Raw genomic sequence first — 22,461 nt, 5'->3', positions numbered from 1 at the left:
CCGACCTCTCAGCGGTGATCAGCAACTTGACAATTTTAACCAACATTTATAATGAAAATGTGAAAATTAACACGCTGCGGGATCAAGTATTAAGGGACAGCGGACAATTAAGACGCTGCGGGATCTTCGAAAATATTATGAAGGCGCTGCGGCACCGCAGCGTCATATGGGCCTGGGGAGAACACTGAAGGTGACCTTGTGAAACAGGTCGGCCATCTTACCTCACAGATTGTATTTAACAGTGTAGTCAGAGGGGTATCCTACAAGGTGACCTTGTGAAACAGGTCTACCATCTTACTTTTCAGATTGTTTTCAGCAGTGAAGTCAGAAGAGTATCCTACAAGGTGACCTTGTGAAACAGGTCGGCCATCTTACCTTACAGATTGTATTCAGCAGTGTAGTCAGAAGTTTATCCTTCAAGGTGACCTTGTGAAACAATTCTGCTATAATCATATATGTAGCTGCTTTGTAGTTCGGTATACTAGATTTTAACCCTTGACTGATGTGTGGTAATATCATGGCAATAAATTCTTCCTTAATGCCACCTGTTTCCATCACACCTATAGCTGTGGTCATGTAAAAGGCAAACCATGTCCTTAATTGTGGCATTGTTTCATCTACTGACTCCTGTGCCTACATAATAAATATATAAGGTCTTTAAGTTATGGCTGATATACAATTTGTTTTATATTTCATCCATAATTGAATGGTTTATTAAATAAATTAAACTTTCAAAAAATATAACGAACTTAAACAAAATATAAATTGCATCTCTATTGTGCAAAAAAAAATCAGATAATGTAACCAGGAAAATGTGGTGACTGCCAATAAGATAACTACATGTATCCTCCACAGACAAAACAATGAGAAATCAAGCTTATATAGACCAGTGTGTGTGGTCTATAAAGCAAAATATTGGTTACCCTGTATTTAATATAGCAATCTAGTTTTACAGCTTTTACATTACAGCTTTTATATTAATGCTAGCAAGACAAATCTTTGTTTGGCTTGCTTGCTTTGTTTGTATCAATGTTTGCTCAAGCATGACAATTAAGATAGGCTTCAGCTTGTATACATCACACTTCAATTTTATTGGACGTTACGTTTGAGGTTTAGGACACTTAATTTTAAAACATCACAAATATTCTCACATGTTTCCTCACCTGTAAAAATACAATAATTGGTCAATGAAAGAAAAATATAAACTTAATATTGTTTTTTTTTTATAACATATCAATCCATTAGTTCAGTTGTTTCCTTGTCTGCCCTTTCATTTATGTAACTCAAGAAAAAAATCCAATAAATAGGTAACAATTGTATCCAAAAGAGAAAATCGAGTGCACTTTTTTTTATGTTAGGGTGTGTTTGTGATGAATATTTTGTCTTGAAAACGTACAAAGGAAGAGTATTTGATACATCATCTCGCTTCAGATTCTATCATTTTTATATAGCAAAGCTACAGGTTGACTTTATAACATAAAAAAATCACAATACTAAAAGATGAAATGTAGGGGTCAAGTGAAATACCTATCCAATGAATCACAAAATCAGATAAGGTGTGTTCGAATAGCTATTTTACTAAAAGTATTTGACGACAATCTTTAAGTTGGATGATGAAAATGCATATCTTCGAAAAAAATTTAGTTTCCATTTCTACGATAGTGAAAATGAACTGCCGTAATGGGGAGAATGATAATTTTGACGAAGTAGAATCCTGACTGTACTGTATATTTACAGGTAAGGAAACATATGAGAATATTTGGCATGTGATGTTTTAAAATTTAGTGTCCTTAACCTCAAACATAACGTCCAATAAAATTTAAGTATGATGTATACAAGCTGAAACCCCGCCTATCTTAATTGCCATGCTTGAGCAAACATTGATACAAACAAAGCAAGCAAGCCAAACAAAGATTTGTCTTGCTAGCATTAATGCTAGCAAGACAAATCTTTGTTTGGCTTGCTTGCTTTGCTTGTATCAATGTTTGCTCAAGCATGTCAATTAAGATAGGCGGAGCTTCAGCTTGTTTACATCATACCTTGATTTTATTGGAAGTTATGTTTGAGGTTAAGGACACTAAATAGGATGACAAATATAAAGTGCAATAGTAGAAATGGGAGCCAAAAAAATGCATTTTTTTTCCTCGAAGATATGCATTTTCATCATCCATCTTAAAAGACTGCCGTCAAGTACTTGTAGTAAAACAAAATAGCTATTCGAACACACCTACTCTGATTTTGTGATTCATTGCATAGGTATTTCATTTGACATATATATCTCATCTTTTAGTACTGTGATTGTTTTATGTTATAAAGTCAACCTGTAGCTTTGCTATATAAAAATGATAGAATCTGAAGCGAGATGATGTATTGATTTGTATGTTTTCAAGACAAATAATTCATCTCAAACACACACTAACATAAGAAGGTGCACTCGATTTTCTCTTTTAGTTACGATTGTAACCAATTTTTGTATTTTTTTTCTTGAGTCACATATTTGAAGGACAGACATGGAAATAACTGAACTTATAGATTGAAATGTACGGAAGCGTATTAGCGCTACACATTTTTTTTTTAATTTTTCTTCCTATGTTTGCGTTATACGCATAACGCATAACGCATAATGCGTTACATGCATAACGCAAACCTTTGCGTTACACGCATAACGCAAACCTTTGCGTTACACGCATAACGCAAACCTTTGCGTTACACGCATAACGCAAACCCTTGCGTTATACCGCAAACATTTGCGTTATAACGCAAACCTTTTGCGTTATAACGCAAACCTTTGCGTTATAACGAAGACCTTTTGCGTTACAACGCAAACCTTTGCGTTACAACGCAAACCTTTGCGTTATAACGCAAACATTTTGATTTCAATTATTCATTAAGTTTTGTATATATGTCCGTCAGTCATTCATTTCGGATGTTATTTACTAGTAGATAAAAAAAGAAACATACATACAAGGCCAAATCATTATAATAAATATGCATAGGAGTAATGGAATACTTGAAGTGCAATTATACATAAATTAAGACTGATTTGTGCATCAGAAAAGTATAGAATTTAACAAGAAAATAGATATAGTTTAGTATATAGTCATATTTAAATTGAAAGATCAAAAATAATGTCATACAATTGTGAAACCTCCAAGTCAAATAGACAAATTGATCTTTCTGCTTTAAAATGAATTATTAATAAGGAAACATTATTTTTTAAATCTCAGAATATGATCAAGATTCTTTGATAGAAAGTCATTGAATTTTCATTTCAATATAATGTAGTATTTTTAAGATGCTTGGGTAGCAATGTGAATAGAGAGAACATATTTTATTAATAAAACATCTTCATTCTATACATTTATTGCCAAAGGATAGCTTATTGGAATCTAACCTACTTTACACATTTCTCAAACGAGAGCTTACGTACTTTGGAAGTATATTTATATTCGGTTATAGCTATATTAGCAGGGTTGATTTTTTTCTTAGGTATAATAAACCTCAATTTACTCAATTTTCTGTGTAATATATATACTAGTAGTAACATGGATATCGTTTTTGGGGACCTTTATAGTTTGTTGTTTTGTGTGAGCCAATGCTCCGTGTTGAAGACCGTAATTCGGCCTATGATGGTTTACTTTTACGAATAAGGACTTAGATGGGGAGTTTTCTAATTGGCACTCATACCACACCTTCTTATATTATTCTGCTCATTATTAGTCATTGATATGATCAAATTATTCAAGCATTTTACTTTGCAATGACTACAAAGGTGATAAATTTTAATATATACAGCCACCTCCATTAATAACTACTGTTTCCTTTGAATCTTAAATAAGAAATAAGATAAAACAAATGTTTGCGTTATAACGCATATCGCAAACCTTTGCGTTGTAACGCAAAAGGTTTGCGTTAACCTTTGCGTTATAACGCAAACATTTTACCTTTGCGTTTATTGCAAAACGCAAACATAGGATGAAAAATTTAAAAAAAATGTGTGGCGCTAATACGCTTCCGTAGAAATGTTTTCCGTCCGTCGTAATTTAAAAAAAAATCAAAGGTTATGAATTTTCTTCATCCAACATAATAAAAATAATCAGTTTGAAGGTTTACAAGCAAAAATTAATCCAAAGTGCGCAATATTCAATTACAATGGACTTAATACATAAAAGGGATGAATTAAGTCATTTCTCCCTACTTAATTTATCCCTTTTATTAGAAAATAGAGTGCACCTTCTTATTTTAGGGTGTGTTTGAGGTGAATATTTTGTCTTGAAAACGTACAAAGCAAGAATATTTGATACATCATCTCGCTTCAGATTCTATCATTTTCATATAGCAAAGCTACAGGTTGACTTTATAACATAAATCAAAGCGCTGTAAGCACTGTAGGCAGTTAACCAAAAACCAAGGCAAACATAATTATGAAAACTGTGGCAATGTTGCTTCATTTTTTTTTTTTAAAGATTTAAAAGAACAAACATTAAACATTCATATATAATTGTACATTTATGTTCATTTAATGAATTAATCATTAAGGCAAATAATTCATATTTTATCAAGGTTTTCAATAGCAACGTTTATACTCAGTTTTTTTCCCGGGAAGCAAGTCCATTCATTCTTTTACAAGCTCGTACTAAAGTCAACTTAAAATACTAACAGTCAACTAATACGAACAATTACGATCAACTAGAAGAGCTGCAATCATATACTTAATATATACGTTGCTATTGAAAACCTTGATAAAATATGAATAATTTGCCTTAATGATTAATTCACTTTTTGTTCTACAGTACAAAAGTTATGAGACACAAATCAGACAAATGTTTACTACTACAGGGATCAATAGTGAGGTCTGACTGACTTGTCAATAGTAAATGTAAATGACTCCCACCTTCAATCCAAGTCCATGATGTCTAAGTTTGGAATAAAATGACAGGTGTTAGGTCTAGCAAAGTGATATGCATATGTTGTGTACAAGTTGTAATGTTGTACAAATTATAATTTGTACAGATTTTTTGTACAAGTTATCAGTGTTTTATGAACTGCTGAACACAAATGGATGATGCAAGCACACAGTCTTTTGTTTTTCATATTTCTGTCTTATTTTGACAACTACATGATACAGTCTAATACTGAGCATTGGTACAAAAAAATTACAAGACCATAAAAAGACTTGATATGGATATGAATATGGTATAAGGAAAAAAATATAATTAGAATTTAAACCATTCAAATATCCTCATTTCCAGTTTGAGGACAAGGAGAATTGCATTAAATGTTAGGTTGAAGTATATAAATTTGAATTTAAAATATTAAACTGGTACATTTTAGAAGATAAAACTGTATCACCTGGTGCAAGAAGGTATGTGTCAAAAAACTTATAACTTGTACAAAAACCCTGTACAAATTATAATTTTTACAAACTTACATCTTGTACACAACACATATATGACGCCTATGAGATTGACCTTGTATGTCATTCAATCTTTTTGAAACGACAAACAGGAATGAATATGGTTTAGGAGTTGGTATCTCAATCTTTTACAAGTTCTCAAAACACACACAAGAGGGTGTGAGTGACCCTAGGGACTACCCCTATTTTTCATTTGATTTTTTATATTGTCCCATACATGAATATATATGGTTTAGGGGTGGGGACCCCAGTGACTTCCCCTATATTTCATTTGATTTGTTATATTGTACAATACATGAATATATATAGTTGAGGGGTGGGGATCTCATCTGTTTCCAAGTTATCAAACAGGATTGGGTAGGGTGACCCTTAGGACTCTCCCTATATTTCATTTGAGTTGTTCTTTTGTCACATACATAAAAATATATGGTTTAATTTAAGGTAAGAACCTCAACTGTTTCCAAGTTCTCAAACATCAGGAGGGGTGGGTGACCACAGGGACTTCGCCGATATTTTATTTGATTTGTTATTTAGTCCCATACATGAGTATATATGGTTATGTGGTGGGATCTCGACTGTTTCCAAGTTCTCAAACATGAGGGTGCAGTGACCCTAGGGACTCCCCCTAGAATTCATTTGATTTGTTATATTGTCCAATACATGAATATATATGGTTTCTGGAGGGGATCTCAACCGTTTTCAAATTCTCAAACAGGAAGGGGTAGAGTGGCCCCACGAACTCCACCTATATTTCATATGATTTGTTATATTGTCCCATACATGAATAGTATGGTTTAGGGGTGGGGATCTTGGCCGTTTCCCAGTTCTCAAACAGGAGGGGTGGGATGACCCACAGGGACTCCCCCTATATTTCATTTGATTTATTATATTGTCCCATACATGAATATATATGGTTTAGGGGTGGGGATCTCGACTGTTTCAAAGTTCCCAAACAGGAGTGGTTGGGTGACCCCAGGGACTCCCCCTGTATTTCATTTGATTGGTTATACGGTCCCATACATGAATAAATATGGTTGAGGGGTGAGGATCTCGACTGTTTCCAAGTTCTGAAGCAGGAGGTGGTGGGTGACCCTAGGGACTTCACCTATATTTCATTTGATTAGTTATATAGTCCCATACATGAATGTATATGGTTGAGAGGTGGGGATCTCATCCGTTTCAAAGTTATCAAACAGGAGAGGGTAGAGTGCCCCAAAGGACTCCACATACATATAATTTGCTTACATTCAGGTATCATATAATCTAGTTGCACTATATGTGTAAAATAAGAAACTTCCAGCTATTTTAACTGACCCATCAAAATTGAGGAAAAAAAATACCCATTTAGTAATATGTTTACACTTTAAAAGCATCTAACTTGCTTTACCAACATTTATTACTGATAAAGAAATTTTATACTGTCACCAGGACCATTACATATACATTGTTAGATATACTGTTCCCAGCTGTCACAAAGACTCACATTGTATTGGATTTTGACATTAAAATTTGTCAAAAAGTAATTTTGTGTTTCCTATGGATACCTATGGATCTTCAGAACGCTGGCACTGTTGCACCATTACATTCTGCTCTACTTCATCATCATTGTATTTAATTGTACGTTTCTCACATTTTCAGTACAAAATATTTTCTGTTTTTTTTTCATTCTTTTACATGTATCTTTTGGTTTTCAATTCTAGTGTTTTTATTTATTTACCATGCAAAGATGTATTTCGTCATCTGTCTGATTTTTTTAAAAGTTCAAAGATCGCCCCAAAATCCGGAATTACCCATAGCCGCTTCCGGAATCGGATCCGATTTTTTTCTTCTCATGTCAGCCATTTTGTTGTTTTTGTCAGATACGATTTTACTCGAATTTACACATTATTTGTCGGCGATTTTCTGTATAAAGCTAGCGGTTGAACACAATGAACATCGCTGTCATGAATAATAATGCTTAAAACAAGTTTTCAGATCGACTATTAGGAGACTTTGGTAAAAAGGTTTGCAAAGCTATTTTTTTTATTTCCTCTCAAGTTCTCTGCTCTCAAGTCGTACATGTCGAGCGTAGCTAGTAACCAAGTCGAAAGTCCGACTGCAAAAGTGGAAGTTCGCAGACCTCGGACAACCCGTAATTGAACCCCTGCCTCCAAATTGAAAAGATACAAAAATTTCGTCTTATAATTTAAAATTGCCGCCAACAGCATGAACAGTGGAACTTATTTTAAGACTACTGACGTAGTTGACTACGTATTGACGACAAACAATATTCCTACGACTTTTGCCATTTGGGAAATCTTAACTACTTGTCTTTAGAAATTTTCGGCGATGAAACATTTCATACAATTGTTCTTTGACAGCTTAGCCAAAATCTCAGGGGATAATAAAGTACATAAAGATTCCTAATGTGCCCTACTTCCTATGTGCAACTTCAAAACTTTTGGATAAATCGACGATCATTTAAGGTTTTTCTGATCATATTTTTTGTAACCAAGAATTAAAAGTATGAAAAAACTGTCCAATTAGTTATGAATTACATAACATCCAGCTAGATAATAACAATGGCACATACTTCAGCATTTATTGGGTAGAACACAAATCTAGGGTGCTCGCATAAGGCAGCTTAACTGCCTAAAAAAGCACAGTACTAAAAGATGAAATATATGGGTCAAATGAAATACCTATGTATAATGAATCACAATATCAGAGTAGGCCGGTGTGTTCGAATAGCTATTTGGTTCTTCGTCCAATAAAATTTAAGTATGATGTGTACAATCTGAAGCCCCGCCTATCTTAATTGCTATGCTTGAGCAAACATTGATACAAGCAAAGCAAGCAAGCCAAACAAAGATTTGTCTTGCTAGCATTAATGTAATAGCTGTAAAATAAATAAATAAGTTAAGTGGTTGATTGACCAACCTTTCATATCGTAAAATAAGGAAAACATAAGGTTCAAAGGGAAAAGAAGAAGTAAGATAAATAATTCAATAGATATGCAATTAAAGGTATGTAGATTTTTTCAGCACAAGTCAGGACAAGGTACAGTTTTGACATGAAAAAACTGCCACTTTATTTGAACTTAAGACAAAGTACCCACAAATGCATGAAATTGCAAAATTTAACATAAAAAGCAATGGGGCTATGAATAAGTGGTTTTATACCTGAAGGAGGTGCAACCCAACACCACAAAAACCATCTACATTGTTTAAAATTAAATGTTAACCTGAATGTCTTTTGTTTTTTTAGGCTAAATGTTGTTTGTCATATCAAAATATTCCTCCCTTAAAATATCAAACTTTTTTCTATTTTGATTACAATAAAGGTAGTGCAAGGACATTTCATTACTTTTATATTTCAATGTCATTGATTGTCATTATACCTTGATAACTTTGATCACTGTGTCACAAATCAAAGCCATAAATCCTGGATCAGTTCTACAATGGTTAACTAATGCTGACCTTGATAAATGTACTCCACTTTTCTGTGGAAAGAAAATAATAATTATGTCTATAATGGAAAGATCCGTTAAGATATGAGCCATAGAAGTGATTAGAACTAAAAGTACTGCACGTTTTCTTCAAATGATACTCCTGTTCCTGCCGAAAATACTTTTGTTTTTAATATACAGATCTTCATATGATATACAACTTAGTTTTGTGTAGAGAATTATTAATATCTGGTGGACATGTAAGAAGCACTTGTGTTTGTTCTATTACCTCCCCTTATTTTTGGAGTATATTTTTGTTACATATCATACTTGTGTTCGTCTCTTTTGTGTTCTGTTGGCATAATGACATTGTAAAGGCAACAGGAAAGTATTGACGGTCAAAATAACAAGCGTCAAATTACTGTTCACCTGCTACTTTATCATAAAGAGATGAAACAAACTCATACAATGTTTTCTTCCAAGAATTTAGAAATTTGTAAAATAGTAAACGAAAAGCCATTCTAGTATTTTTATGTATTGATATCTCCCACTAACATTATAATGAATTTACATTTAATCAAAATCCTACCTGAATCTCTTCCAGCCAATCCCATTTGGTAGCTAGCTTTGAATTCAGTTTGAGAAGTTGAACCACACGTACAAATATTTTACTCTCGCTGTACGGTAACATACATAACATCAAACTGTCTACATTGTACTGGTGAATATGGTACCTGATTACAATAAAAAGAGAAACAACATCAAACTATTTACATTGTATATGATTTCTGTTTGCAGAAACAACAAAAAGTTATGTTATAGAATAGAGAATGGAAGCAGGGAATATGCTTCAGACAACAAACGGGCCAACAAGCAAAGAAATAGCCCAAGCCCAAGGCCACCAAGTCTGCACCAGGAAGTGGGCTTCAGCTGGACCTTTAACATTAATGTGTACTAGTTCAGAGAAATGGATGCCACACTAAACAGTTTTGACAATTTTAAAATATTCATACTGATTAAATGAAAATGATGTAATGTACAAATGTAATGTAGCTAACTTTTCTAAACAATGTTTTTCAACCACACTAAATGGAAAATGTATCAAATATTTGTGTTTTTCTTTAATTCTGAATTTAAAAAAAGTTTAAATCCATTATTAATTAAGAAATAATACCTGTATATTAGCCATTCTAATGCTTTATGCGCTGGCTTGAGAAGACAGTATGGAGATAAACGATACAGAAATCTATCGATTGTTTCGTCAAGCTTGTCATTGACTTCCTTAGTCTGTACACTTCTTTCAAAACTTAACGCGGAGTTGGCGAACAGATTTTCCTCAAATTCTTCAAAACTCTCATCAATAGTTTCTAATTCTTCAAGTCCATTAGTTCCTATAAATAAATAATTTTACCTGATATAGATGAATAAATAAACAGATGTGGGGTGAACATCAATTAGACAGGGACCCAGTATAAATATAACCAAGACATCTAGAGGGCAAAATTTCATCTTCCGCAATAGACTGAATAGAGAGGTGTAAACACAATAATATGTCAAGCTCCAATTTATTCTAAGCTAAAAGCAGATGTGTCTAAATCAAACGGAAACTTTCAAAGATCTGTTGTTAAAATCAAATTCTACAAATAACAATTTACTTGAGACCTTCATTAATGAGGTTCCTGATTTTGTTCAATTATAAGAATATGTAGCAGAGTTAATGTTATCTGGTTATATTTCCAATTGTATAGTTACATGTAGTTCTATCAGAATTTGTCCTAAAGAAACAGCTCTTACCACCCAAAATTTGGATTCAAATATTTTATTTTGTCATTTGGTAAAAACTATTGGAAACGTTTTTTTAAAATAGATCTGTGAAATCTTGGTAAGTCTTGATCAAATATGAATTATAGGCAAAAATTGTTACTCTGGTGCAGTTCCTTCAGTTTATCTTGGTTATTTTCTGAGGTTTTGTCTTCTCAATCTTATCTGTATAGTGTATCTGTTCTACTAAAGATGCTTACTGTTACTCCAAATAAAATTAATTGCCAGTCTGAACCTATGATAATGTTTTTGTAAAAGTGACAACTTTGATATAATCATAATTGGTTACATACAAATTGTGACTTTGATCATGTTGATGGAGAGCTGTCTCATTGGCACTCATACCACATCGTATATCTAATAAATTCACTATCACTAGTTTCATTATTTTTATCTTTACCCTCATGCAATTACCCAAATGGATTTTCTTATCATTTTATAAAAATATTCATAAATCTATATTTTCATAACACTTCTTACCAAAGATTAATGGAAAACATGCACTTTCCCTTATTCCTAATAGATGTTAAAAGGCAATGCATATATATACCTAGACCAAAAAACGTTTCTTTGTCTAGCCCAGCAGCTTCTTTTGGATCAAATAACAATGATTTCTTTCTTTTATCTTCACCAAACACAGTCTGTGTATGTGGTACAGCAAGCCTTTCTAATTGCTTTGCTAAAGATGTCATCTTCAAGGCTAGAAATATTACAACACATAAAAGTCTAAATACATACATCTTCCTTAAATAGACTTACTGTAGGGTATACATTTTTAAGCAGCTTTTTTTTGTCAAAATTTTAAAACACAATGTAGTCACCTTCCTGATAAATGTGCAGGTTTTATTGAATTGTGTTTAAGATTTTACAATGTATGTTGCAAAAAGAGAGGTTTTAGAGCATGAAAACTGGTTTAATGGCACCATAATTTGTGATATATCTGGAATGTGTGCTGTTTGTCAATCCTTTGAAAAAGTAAAATGATTTATCAAATCATGCAGTAGTTTAAAATTTTAAAATTGGTGAAATACAAAATTGGAAATCTTATGCTTATTAATACAGTCTACTTTTCTGTCGATCTATTAATTCTGCATGAGGGTCCCTTCATGAGGAATAACGGTAAAAGTTCTTACCATATGACGTTAACGGTAATCTTTGGTGTATGACGATAAAATGTACACTTTCTTTTAGATGATAAAAACATCGACTGATTTTGACAAATCACTGTAAAATTTTAACCAATTTGACAATAACAGTAGCCGAAATGACTGTTTGACGTCTGACGTTAAGGGCATTATTACCATCCTGCATGATTGGGTAGTTTTGACAACTTGTAATAATTTTGTAAATTTGTTTATCACAGAAATAATTATTTAAAACTGAGTTGAGAATCTCCTAAAATGATGTATACCTGAAATTCCTGGATTCTTATATTCTGGGACTACTGGTAGTCCAAATAATTAAGTCTTTCCACTTTTCTGTGGAAAGACTTATTGTTTTTGTTCTGATTATTATTATTATTATTAGGTCTTTCCACTTTTCTGTGGAAAGTCCTATTGTATTTGTTCTGATTATTAAGTCTTTCCACTTTTCTGTGGAAAGACTTATTGTATTTGTTCTGATTATTAGGTCTTTCCACTTTTCTGTGGAAAGACCTATTGTTTTTCTTCTGATTATTTTTTTTTTTTTTTTCTTCCGCCTAATTTTGTTCTTGCGATAAACATTTGTTTCGCAATATGTCGCTTAGATATTTGGTATATGATATCGAACAGTTTATGCGCTTTTGAAATTTACCCTGCGTAAACGAATACTTTTCTTTGTAGGAGTTATCTCCCCAAACACTGTTTTCCTTGTTAGCGCATCTCCTTCGCAACCGTAAAAGATTATGACAAATTTATTTTACAAAATTGCTCGTTATATCCTTCGCATGATTTGTCCTATTTTGACCGAAGCGATATGACCGCTCCATATGAGAGTTATTTCCCCTTATGCATCTGATATGAATGATATGAATTTCTATCTTATAAATCATAAGTGATAGAGACCTAGGATCTTTTGATTTGAGGTCCTTGGTCCCAAAAAATGAAAATTAGGTCAAGGTCAAAGGTCAAGGTCATATTCTAATATTTGAATTTGGCTTATTTTCACTTATATCCAAAGACTGTATAAGATATCAACAAATTATTTTTACTAAATTGTTAGTTGCGACATGTCGTAAGATGTAAATTTTGATTGCAAGCGTACGTTGAATGTAAAAGGGAGTTTTCTCCCCTCTTGTATTTAAAAATACGCGTTTGGTGATATAACTCATTAACTAAATATAATAAAGACCTATGGTCTTTTGATTTGAGGTCCTTGGTTTATGACCTTGAAATTGATCTCAAGGTCATAGCTTAATTTGACGTTCTAGATTTTGACCTTTGCTTTTATTCTATATGTATACATGATAAAGATATACAACTTTTAGAAAAAGGTATCAAACCATTTAACCTTGTAAAAAACAACCGGAAGTGACCTTTTGTAAACCGGAAATAGCTATTTTTTTGTACTTTATTAATATAAAAGTATATAGAACCAGATATTTTTGGAATCAGTGTCAAGTAAATATTCAAATATAATCGAAAGTAACATTTTTCAAACCGGAAGTAACAAATTATCTCCCTTATTTAAAAAAAATGTATGGAAACAATATATTTTTGGAATCAGCTTACTAGGAGCTATCATTTGACGATTGAAATGACATTTCAAACTTAGTTTCACAACTTTTCATATCAAAATACATTGTTTTGATGGAAAGACCTTCAATTGTTCTCTGAACAATTGGTTTTTAATTATTATTATTTTTTTTTTCCGCCACATTCTGAAATTTTTGTTTCGCAATATGTCGCTTAGATATTTTGTATATTGTATCGTATAGTTTATACGGTTTTAAATCTCACCCTGCTAAGACGAACAATTTTCTTTGTAAGAGTTATCTCCCTATTCACTGTTTATCATTTGTGTGCATCTCCTTCGTAACAAAAAAGGATATCGACAAAATTCTTTTTCTTAATTGTTCGTTACATCCTTAGGAATTTTTGGCTAATTTGGATCGAAGCGATTTGATGAAATTTTATAGGAGTTATATACCTTTAAACAATAAATTTGTCGGAATGTTTTTTTAACTTATAAATCATTAACCGTACAACCCTGGAATGTTTTTATATGAGTCCCCTAGGTACTAACTTAGAAAATGAGGTCAAGGTCAAAGGTCAAGGTCAAGTTCTCAATTGTGACTTTTGCTTGTTTTCGCATTTTCTCTGACACTTTGAAAGATACATATAAAAGAACAAGTGCAAAATGTCTGCTTTATTGTAATGAAGATATGCTATATTTAGACTTATACAATTTAATGGCATCTTATAGGAGTTGGTGCCCCTTAAAGGTCTTGATATGAGGTTATTTCATTATAACTTCAACTAAGTTCATTCTAAAGGCATTTGACCTTGTACAAAAGGTTAGGTGACAAATGACCTTGAAAAATGACTACCGGAAGTGACCTTGAGAAAACCGGTAGTAGCCTTTTTCGCAATTTTCTCATATCAAAATACTCAGAATCCATGAATTTCGTCATATAGATACATAAACTGATTACTGAAGACTAAAAATGACTTCCAACAAACGGAAGTGGCCAATTATCTCCCATTCTACATACAAAAGTATATAGAAACTATTTATTTTTGGAATCAGTGTGAAAGAAGCTTTCATATGAGACCGGAAGTGACATTCATTTCACCGAAAATAGCATATTACCTCCCTTATATCACTCAAAAATATAATTAAACCATTATTTATCGCATCAGAATGAATCTCCTTATCAAAATTTCTTTGATGTGGAAAGACTTTCAATTGTTCTCTGAACAATTGGTTTTTAATTATTATTATTATTATTATTTTTTTTTTTTTTTTCTTCCGCAAAATTTTTTTCTTGCGATAAATGTTTGTTTCGCAATATGTCGCTTAGATATTTCTCATATGGTATCGTATAGTTTATGCGCTTTTAAATTTCACCCTGCTAAGCCGAACCATTTTCTTTGTGAGAGTGATCTCCCTATTCACTGTTTATCATGTGTGTGCATCTCCTTCGTAACAAAAAAAGATAGCGCCAAAATTCTTTTCACAAATTGTTCGTTACATCCTCAGTAATTTTTGGCGTATTTGGATCGAAGCGATTCGATGAAATTTTATAGGAGTTATCTACCTTTACGGAATAAATTTGTCGCTATATTTTTTTAACTCATAAACCGTTAACCGTATAACCCTGGAATGTTTTTATTTGAGTCCCCTGATTCCTAACTAAGAAAATTAGGTCAAGGTCAAAGGTCAAGGTCATATTTTAGATTTTCATATGTCTTTGATTTCCCTATAATTCTTGAATGGTTATAGATACAGAAAATTTAAGCAGTGAAAAATGTTGAGTACTTCAAGGGGCAACTTTGTTACTTTATGATTGTATTGGTTTTACCATTATGTAAGGGACATAACCCCCATTGATGGTTTATAAAAAGCCATTATTAGGCAAAACTCTTAAACAAAAGGTCCTTGACCCATAGGGTCTTTTGCAATGACATTGTGAAGCAATGACCTTGACAAAGGTCACAAGGTCAAAGGTCAAGGTCATGTACATATGTGATTTGGGGCACTACTTGAAGAATATAATGTGTGTTTGCCAACCAACCAATCAATCAATCAATCATGATCATGATCAATCAACCAATAATGATCATGATCATGATCAATCAATCAATCATGTTTCCGTCTCATGTGTTTATTATAGGGTTCAAGATATTCTTTGTTTCTTTTTCGCTGTTTCAATTGACCCTATCCATCGTGTTTAACCAACCAACCAACCAACCAACCAACCAACCAACTAATCAATCAATCAATCAATCAATCAACCAATCAATCAATCAATCAATCAATCATGATCATGATCAACCAATCATGTTTCCGTCTCATGTGTTTAATATAGGGTCCAAGATCTTCTTTGTGTCTTATTCCGTGTTTCAATTGACCCTATCCATCGTGTTTAACCAACCAACCAACTCACCAACTAATCAATCAACTAATCAATTAATCAATCAATCAATCAATCAATCAATCAATCTGTATGACTGTTTATTCATGAGTTTATTGAAGGAGCAAACTCTTATTTATTCAAGAAAAAATGAAATTTAATATTGTTCTTACGTCACTTCTGAAAAAAAAATCCACATGTTCTCTGAAACTACAAGTACAATCGACCTCAAAATTTGCAGTCAGCAGGGCATACATGTACTAAAAGTTTATAAAAAAACTTGGTGCAGATATCTTTCCCAGCTTTTCCTAGAGAAAAGAAATGGCAATGCCGTAAAAATCGCTTGCTAGGTCCGTAAATCTCAGTAAAAACCTACAATAAAATGTCCGCTCTGAGATTGAAATACTAATCTGTGTTACAAACAGGTGCTGAAAAATGTACATTATCAGAAAATAATCAATAAATGTGTTTTAAAGTTACACCGGATCAATTAAATCCAAAACATGCACTGCTTGTGAACTGTCATCAAAATGTCAATTTCCTACAATGACAAAAGAAATTACATTGTGTGCGTTCCATCTCTAAACATGTTGTCTGTTTAACGTCCCGACCTAAAGAGAAATAAAAAGACTAAGTTTTCGTTATTATAAACCCAAGTCACGTGATGTCTCCTAAATCTGGCGCGCGCGCTGTACCTAAAATAAAATAAAAACTTTCCAAACTAAACATGAAACTTCTCCGGTAACAATAATATAGACCCCATACAGAAACAAACAAACAAACAAACAATCAAACAAACAAACAAACAACCCCCCCCCCACCCCAATTCAATTAATTTTAAAGGGGGGAAAGACCGCCTACAATTGCTTTTTTAAAGCAATTGATTTATATTGTAAAAAACCTTTTTAACCATTCTGTTCCGTTAATAAAAAAAAAAAAAAAAAATTCCCGAGACCCCCTTTTGTCCCCCCCCTTTTTTTTTTTAACCCTCCACTTACAACTGCATGTAGGTTGTGTGCTATCTATTCTATCAACGTAAAACGAACGACAACTCCAGTTTTTTCCATATTATTAGGTCTTTCCACTTTTCTGTGGAAAGTCCTATTGTATTTGTTCTGATTATTATTATTAAGTCTTTTCACTTTTTTGTGAAAAGACTTATTGTATTTCTTCTGATTATTATTATTATTTTTTTTTTCCGCCACATTCTGAAATTTTTGTTTCGCAATATGTCGCTTAGATATTTTGTATATTGTATTGTATAGTTTATACGGTTTTAAATCTCACCCTGTGAAGACGAACAATTTTCTTTGTAAGAGTTATCTCCCTATTTACTGTTTATCATTTGTGTGCATCTCCGTCGTAACAAAAAAAGATATCGACAAAATTCCTTTTACAAATTGTTCGTTACATCCTTAGGAATTTTTGGCTAATTTGGATCGAAGCGATTTGATGAAATTTTATAGGAGTTATCTACCTTTACAAAATAAATTTGTCGGAATGTATTTTTAACTTATAAACCATTAACCGTACAACCCTGGAATGTTTTTATATGAGTCCCCTAGGTACTAACTTAGAAAATAAGGTCAAGGTCAAAGGTCAAGGTCAAGTTCTCAATTGTGACTTTTGCTTGTTTTTGCATTTTCTCTGACACTTTGAAAGATACATATAAAAGAACAAGTGCAAAATGTCTGCTTTATTGAAATGAAGATATGCTACATTTAGACTTATACAATATAATGGCATCTTATAGGAGTTGGTGCCCCTGAAATGTCTTGATATGAGGTTATTTCATTATAACTTCAACTAAGTTCATTATAAAGGCATTTGACCTTGTACAAAAGGTTAGGTGACAAATGACCTTGAAAAATGACTACCGGAAGTGACCTTGAGAAAACCGGAAGTAGCCTTTTTTGCAATTTTCTCATATCAAAATACTCAGAATCCTTGTATTTTGTCATATAGATACATAAACTCATTACTGAAGACTAAAAATGACTTCCAACAAACCGGAAGTGGCCAATTATCTCCCCTTCTACATACAAAAGTATATAGAAACTATATATTTTTGGAATCAGTGTGAAAGAAGCTTTCATATGAGTGGAAGTGACATTCATTTCACCGGAAGTAGAATAGTATCTCTCTTATATCACTCAAAAATATAATCAAACCATTCATTTATCGCATCAGTATGAAGAATCTATCTTATCAAAATTTCTTTGATGTGGAAAGACTTTCAATTGTTCTCTGAACAATTGGTTTTTAATTATTATTATTATTATTTTTTTTTTTTTCTTCCGCCAAATTTTTTTCTTGCGATAAATGTTTGTTTCGCAATATGTCGCTTAGATATTTCTCATATGGTATCGTATAGTTTATGCGCTTTTAAATTTCACCCTGCTAAGGCGAACCATTTTCTATGTAAGAGTTATCTCCCATTTCACTGTTTATCCTCTGTGTGCATCTCCTCCGTAACAAAAAAAGATAGCGACAAAATTCTTTTTACAACTTGTTTGTTACATCCTCAGTAATTTTTGGCGTATTTGGATCGAAGCGATTCGATGAAATTTTATAGGAGTTATCTACCTTTACAAAATAAATTTGTCGGTAAGTTTATTTAACTCATAAACAGTTAACCGTATAACCCTGGAATGTTTTTATTTGAGTCCCCTAGGTCCTAACTTAGAAAATGAGGTCAAGGTCAAAGGTCAAGGTCAAGTTCTCAATTGTGACTTTTGCTTGTTTTTGCATTTTCTCCGACACTTTGAGAGATACATATAAAAGAACAAGTTCAAAATATCAGCTTTATTGTAATGAAGATATGCTACATTTAGTCTTATACAATTAAATGGCATCTTATAGGAGTTGGTGCCCCTGAAATGTCTTGATATGAAGTTATTTGATTATAACTTCAATTAAGTTCATTATAAAGACATTTGACCTTATACAAAAAGTTAAGTGACAAATGACCTTGAAAAATGACTACCGGAAGTGACCTTTAGGAAACCAGAAGTAGCTATTTTTGCAATTTTTTCACATAAAAGTACTCAGAATCCATATTATTTGTCATATAGATACATGAACAGATTACTGAAGACTAAAAATAACTTCCAACAAACCGGAAGTGGCCAATTATCTCCCATTCTACATACAAAAGTATAGAGAAACTATATTTTTGGAATCAGTGTGAAAGAAGCTATCATATGAGACCGGATGTGACATTCATTTCACCGGAAGTAGCATATTATTTCCCTTATATCACTCAAAAAGATAATTAAACCATCATTTTTCGCATCAGTATAAAGAAACTACCTTCTTATCCAAATTACTTTGGTGTGGAAAGACTTTCAATTGTTCTCTGAACAATTGGTTTTTAATTATTATTATTATTTTTTTCTTCCGCCAAATTTTGTTCTTGCGCAAAATGTTTGTTTCGCAATATGTCGCTTAGATATTTCTCATATGGTATCGTATAGTTTATGCGCTTTTAAATTTCACCCTGCTAAGGCGAACCATTTTCTATGTAAGAGTTATCTCCCCTTTCACTGTTTATCCTCTGTGTGCATCTCCTTCGTAACAAAATAAGAAAGCGACAAAATTCTTTTTCCAAACTGTTCGTTACATCCTCAGAAATTTTTGGCGTATTTGGATCGAAGCGATTTGATGAAATTTTATAGGAGTTATCTACCTTTACGGAATAAATTTGTCGGTATGTTTTTTAAAGTCCTAAACCGTTAACCGTATAACCCTGGAATGTTTTTATTTGAGTCCCCTGGGTCCTAACTTAGAAAATTAGGTCAAGGTCAAAGGTCAAGGTCATATTTTAGATTTTTATAAGTTTTTCATTTCCCTATAATTCTTGAACGGTTATAGATACAAAAAAATTAAGCAGTGAAAAATGCTTGGTACTTTAAGGGGCAACTTTTTTACATTATGACTATATTGATTTTACCATCATATAAGGGACATTACTCCCATCGATGGTTTTTAAAAAGCCATTTTTAGGCAAAACTCTTAAACAAAAGGTCCTTGACCCATAGGGTCTTTTGCAATGACCTTGTGGAGCAATGACCTTGACGAAGGTCACAAGGTCAAAGGTCAAGGTCATCAAATCATGTGGTTTTGGCACTATTTAAACAGTTTTATGAGTGTTTGAATTTCAACCAACCAACCAACCAACCAACCAATCAATCAATCAATCAATCAATCAATCAATCAATCAATCAATCAATCAATCAATCAATCAATGTTTCCGTTTCATGTGTTTGATACGGGATTCAAGGTTTCTTTTTTTCCGCTTGTTTTAATTGAGCCTATCAAACGTGTTTAACCAACATGTTTAACCAACATGTTTAACCAACGTGTTTAACCAACCAACCAACCAACCAACCAACCAAACAACCAACCAACCAACCAACCAACCAATCAATCAATCAATCAATGCATGTTTCCGTTTCATGTGTTAAATTTGGGATCCAAGATGTTTTTTTTCGCTCGTTTAAATTGAGCCTATCTAACGTGTTTAACCAGCCAACGTGTTTAACCAACGTGTTTAACCAACGTGTTTAACCAACCAACCAACCAACCAATCAATCAATCAATGCATGTTTCCATTTCATGTGTTAAATACGGGATCCAAGATGTTTTTTTTCCGCTTGTTAAAATTGAGCCTATCAAACGTGTTTAAACTACGTGTTTAACCAGCATGTTTAACCAACGTGTTTAATCAACCAACCAACCAACCAATAAATCAATGCATGTTTCCGTTTCATGTGTTAAATACGGGATCCAAGATGGTTTTTTTTCGCTTGTTTAAATTGAGCCTATCAAACGTGTTTAACCAGCCAACGTGTTTAACCAACGTGTTTAACCAACATGTTTAACCAACGTGTTTAACCAACCAACCAACCAATCAACCAATCAATGCATGTTTCCGTTTCATTTGTTAAATACGGGATCCAAGATGTTTTTTTTCGCTTGTTTAAATTGAGCCTTTCCAACGTGTTTAACCAGCCAACGTGTTTAACCAACGTATTCAATCAACATGTTTAACTAACGTGTTTAACCAACCAACCAACCAATCAATCACTTAATGTATGTTTCCGTGTCATGCGTTTAATACGGGATGCAAGGTCTCTTGAGGTTTTTTTCCCTTGTTCTAAGTGACCCTATCAAACGTGTTTAATCAACCAACCAACAAACCAACCAACCAACCAATCAATCAACCAACTAATCAATCAATCAATATGTATGACTGTTTCTTTATGACAGTATATTGAAGGAACAAACTCTCAATTATTCAAGAAAATTTTTATTTTATTATTGTTCTTACGTCTCTTCTGAAAAAAAAATCCACATATTCTCTGAAACTACAAGTCCAATCGACCTGAAAATTTACTGTCAGCAGGGCATACATGTATTGAAGGTTCATAAAAAAACTGGTTGCAGATATCTCTCAAGACTTTTCCTAGAAAAAAGAAATGGCAATGCCGTAAAAATCGCTTGCTAGGTCCGTAAATCTCAGTTAAAACCTACAATAAAATGTCCGCTCCGAGATTGAAATACTAATCTGTGTTACAAACAGGTGCTGAAAAATGGACATTATCAAAAAATAATCATTAAATGTGTTTTAAAGTTACACCGGATCGATTAAATCCAAAACATGCACTGCTGGTGAACTGTGATCAAAATGTCAATTTCCTACAATGACAAAAGAAATTACATTGTGTACATTCCATCTCTAGACATGTTGTCTGTTCAAGGTCCCGACCTAAAAAGAAATTAAAAGACTAAGTTTTTCTTAATATAAACCCGCGTCACGTGATGTCTCCTCAATATTGCGCGCAGCGCTGTATCTAAAATAAAAGAAAAACTTTCCAAACTAAACATGAAACTTCTCCGGTAACATAATAATATAGACCCTTTACAAAAACAAACAAACAAACAAATACCCCCCCCCCCCCTTTTTTTCCAAATCAATCAATAAAAAAACCCAATTATCCATTCATCAGAGGGGAAAGACTGCCTAACAATTGTTTTCAAAACAATTGCTTTATATTTATGTTTTTTTTTGTTTTGACACCTTCCAGCGGCCGATGTTACTTTGTAAGGCGTCAAAGCAAAACGTATAATAGCCTTTGAAGACGTCATAACTATTTTGACTAGGACTGTTGGGTATTAACCATTATTGATATGATTGTAATTTGTATCTGCATCTTTTTTTTTATATGCTACCAATAGTAAAGGCTTTAGTGACTAAAGGATGTCATTTTAAAGCTCCATGTTTCTGATTTCTTTACATCTTACTTTGCCTTTGGTCCACAAAAACATCTGTGCATCGCATGATTTCAAACTGGTCAAAAAAATTATTGAGTTCATAGCTAGAGGTTTTGGTCCCTTGAGACCTGAATATCTCAACACTGACAAGAATCAAGTCGAGATACAGCTGCACGACTCCCCCTTTTCTGAGTATACTTTATACATTCGTTGTGATTAAAGCAAATGAGTTCGTGAGTATCTCTCAAAATCTTGATTTAAGTCAATATCTCGTTGTTTGTAACTATAATTTTAACAGTAAATGTCCAATACTTACTGTATAGTTGAGTTTACATAGCACGCACGTGTTGTTGTTTTGGTTTAATTAATCGGCAATCTTTTTGTAGCCGAAGTTTCGTATGAAATAGTTTATTATTAAAAGGAGAGTTACTATAATAATGTATATTCCAATTTATTATCATAAAA

At 32.8% G+C, this 22,461-nt stretch overlaps 1 protein-coding gene across 2 annotated transcripts in view; it reads right to left on the bottom strand.

The window, feature by feature from the left end:
- The window catches only part of LOC139500557 (HEAT repeat-containing protein 1-like), a 78,162-nt gene extending 55,776 nt beyond the window's left edge, over positions 1-22,386 (bottom strand). For both annotated transcript variants that reach the window (XM_071289309.1, XM_071289316.1), the window contains exons 1-6: positions 22,313-22,386; positions 11,215-11,364; positions 10,018-10,234; positions 9,433-9,577; positions 8,796-8,897; positions 376-633 (exon numbers count right to left, since the gene is read on the bottom strand). In XM_071289309.1, the coding sequence (XP_071145410.1) occupies positions 376-633; positions 8,796-8,897; positions 9,433-9,577; positions 10,018-10,234; positions 11,215-11,356 (864 nt within the window). In that variant the 5' untranslated portion in view covers positions 11,357-11,364; positions 22,313-22,386. The remainder of the gene's footprint in view (positions 1-375; positions 634-8,795; positions 8,898-9,432; positions 9,578-10,017; positions 10,235-11,214; positions 11,365-22,312) is intronic.
- Between the last annotated feature and the right edge of the window lie 75 nt (positions 22,387-22,461).

The sequence above is a fragment of the Mytilus edulis genome, chromosome 1 (genome assembly GCF_963676685.1).
Source record: "Mytilus edulis chromosome 1, xbMytEdul2.2, whole genome shotgun sequence".
Taxonomy (NCBI): domain Eukaryota; kingdom Metazoa; phylum Mollusca; class Bivalvia; order Mytilida; family Mytilidae; genus Mytilus; species Mytilus edulis.
The sequence above is the reverse complement of the archived record's forward strand: the minus strand, read 5'-3'. Positions and strand labels throughout refer to the sequence as shown.